The sequence below is a fragment of the Mchenga conophoros genome, linkage group LG18 (assembly GCF_057382185.1).
Source record: "Mchenga conophoros isolate Kocher_MC1m ecotype Shallow Benthic linkage group LG18, M_conophoros_male_GT1.1, whole genome shotgun sequence".
NCBI classification, from domain to species: Eukaryota; Metazoa; Chordata; class Actinopteri; order Cichliformes; family Cichlidae; genus Mchenga; species Mchenga conophoros.
In genome coordinates, this window is record NC_140543.1 from 28,484,432 (window position 1) to 28,495,996 (window position 11,565).

General features: G+C 40.4%; 1 protein-coding gene across 1 annotated transcript; it reads left to right on the forward strand.

Annotated features, from left to right (window-relative positions):
- Positions 1-1,047: 1,047 nt before the first annotated feature.
- Positions 1,048-11,145, forward strand: LOC146554093 (UDP-glucuronosyltransferase 1A1-like). The gene is made up of 9 exons (XM_085253494.1): positions 1,048-1,808; positions 6,769-6,832; positions 6,914-7,062; positions 7,269-7,396; positions 7,483-7,576; positions 7,711-7,836; positions 7,911-7,998; positions 8,092-8,311; positions 10,032-11,145. Exons 1-9 carry the CDS (start codon positions 1,284-1,286, stop codon positions 10,300-10,302), a joined length of 1,665 nt encoding a protein of 554 aa, XP_085109620.1. The 5' UTR covers positions 1,048-1,283; the 3' UTR covers positions 10,303-11,145.
- The last annotated feature ends 420 nt before the right edge of the window (positions 11,146-11,565 follow it).

Here is an 11,565-nt window from a genome sequence, read left to right on the forward strand (position 1 = left end):
ATCATCCCACCAATTTTCTATTACATTTCAGGTCAGAAGACAGTGATGACCATTCCACAACATTGTATTTCTCCCTCTGCATGATCCCTTTGTAGATTTCCAACTGTGTTTTGGGTCACTGTCTTGTTGGAATGTCCAACACCACAAACTTCAACTCTGTGAGTGATGCTTGAACATTATCCTGAAGAATTTGTTGATACTGGGTTGACTTCATCTGACCCTGGACTTCAACAAGGGCCCCAGTCCTTGAACTAGCTCCAAAGAATGATGGAGCCTCCATTTGACAGTGGGTAGCAGGTGTTTTTCTTGGAATGCAGTGTTTCCTTCCACTACACAAAGTGCTTTTTGTTATGACCAAAACACTCAATTATTATTTCATCAGTCCAAAGCTCTTTCTTCCTAAATGAATCTGGCTTATCTAAATGAGCTTTTGCATACAAGCCTCCCCCTGAACAATCTTTGTTTTCAGATCTTTTGAGAGTTGCTTTGACGATCCCATGCTGTCACTCTTCAGAGGAGAGTCAAAGAGAAGCACAACTTGTCATGTGCCACCTTAAATACCTTTTCTTATGATTGGACACATCTCTCTATAGAGTCCAAGGTTTAACAACTAATTTTGGTGTGTACCCAATTTTTTGCACAGCAGGTTTTTACATTAAATTTCATACAAGTAAATACTGCTTCACTAAAAATAAAAATCCTTGTTCATAAAACCAGGAAAACCATATTTCCAGATATTCCTAGGAGATAAAAGACATACCATTTTTGTTTAAAATAGAGTGAACTATTATGATGCTGAGAGGGGTTCCCAAGCTAATATTACTTTTTCTTGACATGTGTCTTGATTAGAATGTTCAGTGTGTAAATGTGTGGGTTGTCTGATACCAACTACAAAGACTTTAGTGCAACTGTGTTAAAAAGATGCAGATAGTTGATCCTCAGTGTGGCTCCAGAGAGGTTTGGAAAAACACTACTGTTGAGAAATACTGCGATAACGCTGCTCTTTGAAACTGCATTTATGTTTCAAAGGGCTAAAGATTGCTTTAGCAGGGTTATTGCACCCATGCTCCTCTCACCCAGATTCCCAACAGAGACACACGCAAATCAAATCTGCTAATTCACAGAGGAATTAAAACAACTTATTCAGAGGAGCCTGCAGGTAGAGCAGCTTGGTTCACAGCTGTAGAACTTAAAGCTCAGAGAAGGGGGTGTTTCCTTTGCCATTCCCTCCAAACTTTCTCTGTGCTCATTTCAGTCAGCCGTTGGTACACTGACTAAGAACTATGAGGACAGCAGGAGTCTTTGTGTTTTTGCTGCTTAACATGGTCATGGAAATAAGCGGTGCTGTGGATAATATGAAGGGATCTGCATCAGAAAAGTCAAGTCCTGAGAGCAAGCTGAAGACAGAAGAGGCTGAACTTCCTCACACCAAGCCTGCAAGTTTTTCACTTTTTTTAGGCAAACTGCTCGTGGTGCCCATGGATGGGAGTCATTGGATAGGTCTTAAAGCCATTGCCCAGGAAATGGGTCGCCGTGGACACAGAGTTACGGTGGTGATGCCAGAGACCACCATACGAATGGGCCCAGGGAAACACTATGACACTTTGACCTATCCTGTACCTTATGACAAAGCTTACATCGACTCTGTGATGTCCACACACAAAGACATCATGAAAAAATCCTCACAGCCTTTCATGGAGAAGATCAAGAAACGGTTCACACAGTTCCAGGCCATTTCTGATTTTCTGCACATCACTGCAGAGAAGTTGCTCTTCAATGCCAGTCTCATATCACACTTGTCCCAGCAGGTGAGTACAAATACAGAAGATGAACACAACTTTGGTATCAGCTGCAAAACCAACATTGCAGCTTCAGCTTTGCAAATTGTACATGGAGGGTCTTTCGTTGGTATGGAGATGCTGTTCAATATGGTAGTCCAAATGCAAATGTTGTTGTATTAATGTAACAGTAGTGGTTGACTGTGCATATTGCATTAAATATTAATTGTATTATTATTAATTGTCTCATGCAAAATATGACATCAAATATAGGACTCATTTATCAGTTATGTAAAATTACAGTATTAAAAGATAAAATACTAACTGAACAGAAGAACGTTGAGGTTTGTGGAGAATTTAGTCGTGATGTGGGAGATCTACAAAGTGAGGCAGATGGGTTTCCCACCTGTGGAGTTGATCATGCACAGGATTGTGGCTCAATCCTTATTTCCAGCACTGGGAGAGAAATGGGAGTCTGGAATTATGGGCAGGTTGAGACGATGGAAAAAGAACAACCAGGGAAGTCGGGGTAGGTTTCCAGTTCTTTAACTGAAGAAGCCTCTTGAATGAGAGTTGAAATGTCTTTAAGAAATTTGAGGAAGTCCCGTTGCTTTCTTTCCAAGCTATTTAGACAGCAAGGGAAACCAAATTACCACCGTGTGGATGGAGACAATCTGATGGGGAACCAAAGTCAAAGCCCCTGGATAACCAAGCAGATAACCCGGAAGTGCTGGAAGCACCTAAAAGGAGGAAAATAGAAGAACCACGTGACACGCCGCCTGCCCCAACACTTCGGTTTCACACATCAGGACAATAAAAACTACATAGTCTTCATCAGGTCTTAAAATCACTCCAACTTCACATGAACTATAAAACATATTACACCATGTCATTGTTTATTTAATACCTTTAAAAACGCTTAAGGACCAGATGATGTTTATTATGTCCTAATATGTGAAACCAAAGAAAGGAAAAAGGGGTGCACTTACATTTTATCATAAGTGTATGTGAACAGTTACAGTGGTGGATGTTCATATTAAACTTCAAATTTCAGGTCAGTACATGTGCAAGTAAACTGTAGACATCTGAATGCTCCATTTATGGTAGTGTTTATTCTTCTCTTGACTTTGAATGAAGTCAGTGAGAGAAGATAAATGTGCAACTCTGGCTGGCGTAGCATACACCTGGTGTTCAAATCTTCTGGTTGTGAGCAACAGCCTGTTATGAAACGGCTGTGTGCAGGCAGGAAAAGGACCCAAAGTGCAGACTCCGGAGACAGACGTGAACTCAAAAAACAGCTTTAATGCTGAACTCAAAGTAATAGTGATGGCTCGCTTGAAGCTGAAGCTACGGTGCGTGTGTCAAAAAAATCAACACACTGCTTCAGATACACTGTGTTGAAGCTTGATTCGTTTGGCCAGAGTCACGTGCACTGAAAAAAAGGGATTGGCCAGCTCTTGGATTTACGTAAGCATCTTGCGTGTATTTAACACAATTGCCTCATGCTTTAAAGTTAAGTGTAACTACATAGTGTAGAAACTACATGATATGCAGAGAGGCTAGATTAAATTGTTCATATCATGTTCAAGTGAAGTAAGTCAAAAATATATCAATGTTAAATCCTGCGACACTGCACGGGTTTCAGACTCGCGCTCTTTAGATCGTGGTTTCAGGAAGGCATCCATCTCAGTCAAGTCGAGCAGCCACCTCTACTTTTTTTAGTACACCAAAAAAAGTAAATTGGGTGGTTGTTACATTAAAAAAGTCTAACTTGTAATTTGAACACAATAATTTCATGTTTCTATGAACGTAATTAAATCATGAAGAATTTGTACGAAATTCAAAAACTTAATTTGTTCTTGTTGAGACGACATGATACAATCTAGTAAGAGTGGTTAGTTGCTGAACTCGTGAAATTCACAAGATCACACAAGATTTCAAACTGCAGGAAAATCACTGGAGTTATAAGAGGCAGACAACTACACACACACACACCACATGCATGCTATTGCTATTTATTGTGTATTATTACAAAAACAAAAAAATTCTGCATCAAATACAGGAAATCACATTTCCTAGATTGTTGGCATGGTGGTTAGTGCTGTTGCTTCACAGTAAGAAGGTCCTGTGTTCAAATCCACATTCTGGCTAGTTTGCAGGTTTCTCTCTGGGTATTCTGGTTTCCTCCTGCAGTTAAAAGTCATGCAGTTATTAGAGTTAGGGTTAACTAAAGAGGACAAGAGGAGTCAGTTTTGTCCCTCGAGTTCTTCTTGCCCTCCTCTGAGCACAGTCCGCCCTGGACTGCGTCAAACAGCACTGGGTTCAGGTCTCCGTACTCCCCCGATGCCACCTCAATGACTGGGAATAGAGAGGACAAGCTAATGAGAACGATGCATAACATATAAAAAGTTATGCATGGATATACACTTGTAATCAACTCACTGAAATCAGCTGGAAAAAGAGAACAAAAAGAAAAAGAAGGGGGGAAAAAAGAGTTAGGGTTAACTGGTGATTCTAAATTACCTGTGAATGTAAGTGTAAATGGTTGTTTGTTTCTATGTGATAGACTGGTCAGCTGTCCAGGGTGTACCCTGCCTTGTAACCTATCACTTCAGGGTTATTTCCCAGCCCTCCTGCAACCAGGATAAAGATAGAAGGATGATAGTTGTTGAAGACCCATTCAATTTTTATGGTAACCAGGATCTAGACTTTGTTGAACATTATGTAATATGAAGACAGTGTGTAGTATTTAAGTGACCAAGTAGTATTGGGGTAAAAGTTATTGAATAGTGTTAAAATAAAATGACAAAATTGTGAAGGATTAAAATATTCCAAGAGCTCAACTTACTTCATCTGAACATGTTTCAATCGCGTTTTATGAACACAAAATGCACAGGTTTACTGAATATGAAAAAGTTGTGTTGATTTAACTCAGTTGTTTAAGTTTCTGCCAAAGCAAAACATTTGTGTGCAACCAGTGTCCACTATTGAATCAAGTAAATCCAACATGGCCTTTTTTTCAGTGTGATTAGTGACGTTCGAAGCTTCATTTAGAGCCTAATTGCTTCGGTATCTGATTCAATGGTTTATAAGGAAATGAATCATTCGCGGGATTTGTGGAGCGTTTTGATGGTGACAGATAGCAAACCACTGAGAGATTTGGAGCCAGCGAGGAATAGAGGAGGTTCTGTTGTGTGGGAGAATTTTGAGTTGATTTTTGTCAATCGGGTGGGTTTTCCAGCTCTGTGTTCTGGCCGTTTGCTTTTGTTTTGTGCGTGTTTATTATATCTGAAAACGGGAAAAAGGTAAAATGTCAAAAATCTGCTTCTATAATATAAATATCATTAAATAACTTTAGAAAAACTTCCACTTGACTCTTTACATGTAATGTTGTAAAAATATATATTTTATTGTTTAATTAATCTTAAACTGTTAGTCTGCCAAATGTGCAGCAATTGAATTTATTTATTCTCTTTATCTGATAGTTTGTGGGGCCCAGTTAGACTGTATAACTGCATCTCTACCAGTTTCTCTGCACTCCAGCCTCTTCTGTGCCATGTGAAGGGATGTTCCTTAAGACAGGAGGAATTATCTAAATATAAAAGGAACAGGTTCGGCCATCGCACAATGGAACAAATTCTCTTCTTAAATAAAAATGAAAAAGGGTTACTTTAAATGCATCATGTTTTTAATTTGCAATTTCATAAGCATTTTTCCTTTCCATTTCACAATCAATTCTGCCCCCAGGTCAAAAATATGTCTGGGAAAATTTCCCTAATATAATATTATTTATAAATGTACCCGTCTAGCGGTTAATTGCATAAGTGCATGGAGGCAAGACCTCAGAGCAGAAGCATACTCCATAATGTGTTGTACATTATCATATGTATATTATATGTAATGTGGTATTTTTCAATTATTGAATTTACCAACATCAAGAAGTCACAAGCAAAGAAAGACCACACAATGGTGCATGTTTAAACAAGAAGAGTTTACTGGTCAAAATTATTTATTAAACAAATAAACCACATTTTTTAACCACCAAAAAATACACATTCAAAGCAACACAACGGCGGCCCAATATCAGACAGAATTCCACTCTGTAGAGTGAGCAATCTTAATGAAGCAGTTGGTTTTATTTTGTGGATTCAAGCTGCTCTTCATATTTTTGGCCACCAGATGACACCAGAGAGGACTGTGTTTGAAGCTTCGGTGCTTCAGAAAGCTTCATTGGGCCATCACTACTGAACTCAAAGTAACAAACTTCCAAAGTACAAACATTAACACAGGTAGGAAACCAAAAAACCACAGCATGGGTGAGGACAGCTAAGAGTAGATCATGACACGGACACAGCGAAACACAGGACTTAAATACACAGAGGGAGCAATCAGGGAATGGGTAACAGGAGGGAAACACAGCTGGGGCACATCAGGCCTGACGAGACAAAGGAAGCAAAACCAGATGCATTTACATGAGACACGGACTTTCAAAGTAAAACAGGAAACATAACACAGAGACGCAAACTTGACAAGGGGATACAGCTGACAGGGGAGACAGAGCAACTAGAGAACACACAGACATAAACCATGAGACAGAACTCTAACAAAGAAACCAAAGACTAGAAATGATAAATAATATAATAAACTCAAAACCCTGGGTCAACGACCCAGGCATCCTAACACAGCCAATGAGAAGAAAAGTTTACGTAGGGTAGGGGGGGGGGCTAAAAACGCTTCTGCTGGACTGATGATGAACTTGGGGGCTGCACAAAGGTCTAATAATGGATCAAAACTGAACTGTGAGTCATGCAATGCTGCACTAGATTCAAATGATCATGATGGATCCAGTTTAGACACTTTATACCTTTCTACCTACAATCTGTAAAATCCTCCATGTGTGAACCATGTATGCAAGACAGTGTAGTGCTGACACACAGTGGAAGATTGACTCCTCTCTGCTTTTCCACCTTCTCCCTGTTTCACTTTATAGGACTTTGATGCCGTCTTGACAGATCCCATGCTTCCCACGGGCTCATTAGTAGCTCGGAAATTAGGTGAGCTCCTCTGCACTCAGGTTATCTGTTTGCTTGTACACCTGCACATTTTCTCACCTATCATTACTCAATCACTTCCAGGTCTCCCTACTGTCAATCTGCTGAGAGGAATACCGTGTCACTTGGACATGAAGTCTGCTGGCTGCCCATCTCCGCCCTCATACGTTCCTCGCTTTTTCACTGGATACACGGATAAAATGAGTTTCAAGGAGAGATTTATCAACACTTTGGTGAGCCAGGTGGAAGTTAGCATATTCAAGCCTTAAATCACAGCTTGTCCAAGACTGTTATTTTTAATCATCTTCCAGAATGTATGGTCACGAACAAAACACTGTTGGTTTGTGGTTTCAGTGTTATTAGTATTACAGTACGTCTTAGTTTTTCTGTCTTCAGTTTTGGTGCTGTATTATTGTCCTGTAATGCCTCTGACCCACAGGTGGCATTGGTGGAGCCGCTGTTTTGCAAACTGCTGTATTGGCGCTTTGACCAAATAACCCGTGACTTCCTTGGAGAGAACGTGGGCGTGGCTGAAGTGCTTTCAGACTCTGATATCTGGCTGCTCAGGTAACACATGGAACGTCTGTGTATTGTTGACATTTGCTGCCTGCGTGAGTGTAAAAAACTAAAAAACTGTTGCTGTATTTAAACAGGAATGACTTCACGCTGGATTTCCCACGCCCACTCATGCCCAATATTGTACTGGTTGGTGGAATCAATTGCAATGTGAAACATCCTCTGCCCCCAGTAAGACTTTATGAGTTTTAGACTCTAAATACATTTATGAACATTCTGATTGACACCACTTACCGTAGGACTGTAAGACCCATCAGGTAAGAGTGATAAATGCAAAGTACTTAAGTAAGTTTGTGTTTTGTCAGGATCTAGATTCCTGGGTGTCTGGAGAGCACGGGTTTGTAGTGTTCACTCTGGGCTCCATGGTGTCAGATCTGCCAGAGGAAATCACCTCTGTCTTTCTGGAGGCCTTCAGACAGATTCCACAGAAGGTATATCAGCATACAGCTTATCTTGTGTTATAAATACATACAGCTAATCTTAATCTACAATAAAACTATGACAGGTCATATGGAGATACACTGGAAAGGTTCCTGACAATGTCCCGGAAAATGTGAAGATGATGAAATGGGTCCCACAGAATGACCTGCTAGGTGTGTGTCTGCAGCAGCACATCCTGAAATGTGAAGCACGCTGATGTGTCACATCTCATAACATCTGATATTTCTGCATGTCTTGTGTCTTAGCTCACCCGGGAGCCCGTGCATTCATCACTCACGCTGGCTCACATGGTCTGTTTGAGGGACTGTGTCACGCCGTTCCAATGCTGATGGTTCCCCTGAACGGGGACCAGCCGGACAACGCTGCGAGGATGGCCAGCAGAGGTGTAGGAATCGTGTTGAACATTTTAGACATTAATACAGAAACTCTTCTGAAGGGGCTGAAGGAGGTCATCAGTGACAGCAGGTGAGGGAGTCAGCAGACAGCTCACAATGTGACGTTTGATCTACATGATCCTTGTCATTCAATCAAAATGTTCTCCTTTGGTCTACAAAACATTTTTTTCAAACAAGCAAGTCTTGCAGGTTTTCCCAACCTTATAAACAGTACATTTGAACAATGACTGAAGCTAGCCCTCTGAGTACACAATGGGTCATCATTCTAGCTACATTTCCATGATGGTGACTAGGGCTGCCACAAACGATTATTTTGATAGTCGACTAGTCACCGATTATTTTTGCGATTAGTCGACTAATCAGATCATCATCCATTGGACGTACAGCGTACAGCTTATTGCACCAGCAGCATCTGGTCTTATATAACTATCATTAGCTTACAGCTTGAAGTGTTTGTGCTAACTAAAAATAAAGACAAGATGGTAGTTTATTAATTTTTAATGAAATTTGCAGATTGTTTCGGTGAAGTTTAATAAACTCCTTGCTTTCTAAAATATAACAGGACACCGGAGTATATTCTCCAGCGTCTCACACTTCTGATAATCAGCTGTCTGCTTGACAGTTTTAGCTGTGCAAAAAACTATAACTTTAATCTCAGCCAAACCGATTTACTCAGGAACAAATAAAATACTAAAGAAAGCCAAACAATAACATTTTTAAGTTATCTAAGTGACCTATATATGTTTAACCTGACTAGCGAAAGACGGCGGTGAGTTTGAAAACGATTTGCCGGGAGTCCGGTGTTCTCACGGCTCTAGTTAGCCTTGCCCCCGCCTAGCTAACGAGCTAGTGGGTAACAGACGTCTCCGAAAACGTCGGCGCGCTTTTGAAAATATGTGGTGTCTTGATAAACTGAGCAGATATTTGAGGTTTACACAGCTACATTCTCGCCTGAAAATATGTTAAACGTTTATTTTGTGACCCAGAAAGAATAATAAGAGTAAAGTTAAAACTAACTAGCTGCCGCCATTGTTGACAGCTGCGCTATGAATTCTGGGACACAGCTTCTTCTTCTTCGGGGTTTAACGGCAGCTGGCATCCTTGTACATGCAGTGCTGCCATCTTCTGTTTCAGTCCGTTATTACACTCTTAAATCCTACTACTCATTCCTGCGTCCTTTGTGATCTTACAAAGCTTCAAACGATGCGTCGACTATTAAATTAGTCGTCGACGATTTTAATAGTCGACATGATCGTGACTAGTCGACTAATCGTGGCAGCCCTAATGGTGACTCTTTGCTAGTCAAGCACACCTAGGCAGTTTCCTATATACACACAAAGTCTGACTTTGTAGAGAGGCTCACATAATCTTTTTCCAGCCTGAGCATCAGATACTCTTTTACTGATGTCCTCAGAAATGTCCTTTATTTGTGCCTCAGTGTATTTCTGAGTGTTTTGAATATCAGTCTTGGACAGATCCCTGTGCTTTAAACTAAAACAGGCTGCAGGTGTTCATACTTTCTCCCCTGACGGGTATGCAATGAGTGACTTTTTTTGTTTGAGTTAATAAAAGGTTCTGATTTGTTCAACTGGGTTCACGTAACATTATCTAATTTTAATTAGGACTCGTGTTAAACTTGATGGTGGTCACATTAATTGCAGAAAATAAAAACTCTAACAAACCTTCAAACACTGAACCACTGTACCATTTGTTCTCCAAGAGCTTTAAATATGATTAAATTCAGCTCTCTGTCATTTTAAAAAAACCTGCCCATTTATCTGTGTTTTCAGGTATAAAGAGAACGTGAAGAAGCTGTCAGATCTTCATAATGATCGGCCGTCAGACCCGCTTGAGCTTTCAGTGTATTGGACAGAATTTGTGATGCGGCATAAAGGGGCGAAGCATCTCAAATCGGCTCTCCATGAACTCTACTGGTTCCAGTACTTCAGCCTGGATGTAATAGTGCTGCTAACTACTGTGGTGCTTGTCTTTGTAATGCTGACAGCAAAATGTATGAAGCTATGCTTCCGTAAACTAAGACGGAAGAGGAAGCAGGAATAAATACAGTTTCTTTTTACTGGGGTTGTTGTGATATATTTTGTAACTCTGAGCAACACAAACACAAAAACCCTGACATTTGCTATTTTCACTTCCTCGGACAAACAGCGATTAACTACCTTTAAATAATTAATTAACATTATCACTGTATTACCTGCCAGGTTAAAATCACCGACCAATTAGTGGACCTCTGGACACTTGTAGTGCAATTAAGCAATCAGATAAGTTAAACTTTACTCAACTCATTCTTCTTGCTTCCTCCACTTCTGTACCATTGTATTGTTGAATTCCCTCACAGCCACTGTATTCCCATGTTGTTGCAGTATATTAATGAATAACCTCGTATTGTGGATGGATTATCTCAGTTGTTCTCCTGACTGAAGTTTGGTCCGTTTACAGCCTCACATTAACTTTTATGGAGTGAAAAAAAGTTAACATTCATCCTCCAGCTTCACTGTGTTTATGTTATGCTAACATAGCTGTGTCGCTAGCGATCACGTAGCACCATTATATACCAGCTAGTCCAACTTCAGTAACCCTACAAAAGTAACTGCTGTTTAGTTTCCTGTCTTCATTTATATTGGAAGTGATAGCAGAGCTGTACGTTTGAATTTTTTCAGAAATCTCACATTCAGAACATGTTATATCCAGAGATGGGCAGTAACGCGTTACTGCTGTAATCTACTACTGTAGATTACTACTGTAATCTGATTACTTTTTTCAAGTAACGAGTAAAGTAATTAGATTACCGTTACTTTCCCGTAGGAATGCTGCGTTACTGCGTTACTAAAACCGTGATTTTTTGCGAGAATGTCTCACAACAGTGACGTAAGCGAGTGCGCCGTTAGTGACAACAGCTGTGTGCAGATCAACAATGGCTCACATATCGATTGTGGGAGAGAGTATGAGCGTGCAGCACTTAAAGCGTGGAAGTACTGACCTTACTTTGAGTTTGACTCCATAAAAAGTGACAAAAACATTAGCGTCCGTTGTGCGTGGGAAGAAAACTTCTTTTTACAGCGAAAAAACCCCCTAAACTTCCGAGCAAGCACCGAGTGCGCAACGACGTAATGGGAAACTCACAGAGACACTCGCGGATTCTTCAACTGACCGCGGCACACCTGCACCAGGGTAAACCTCCGCCTACCGCAGTCCTGCTTTACAGGTGAAAATAGAGCAACGGGACCGCTGAGTCTTTGACTTTATTTTCTGCTGTGTTTTACTTGCATCTATTTGAAAGAGTGAGTGTAAACACAAAAAATATTT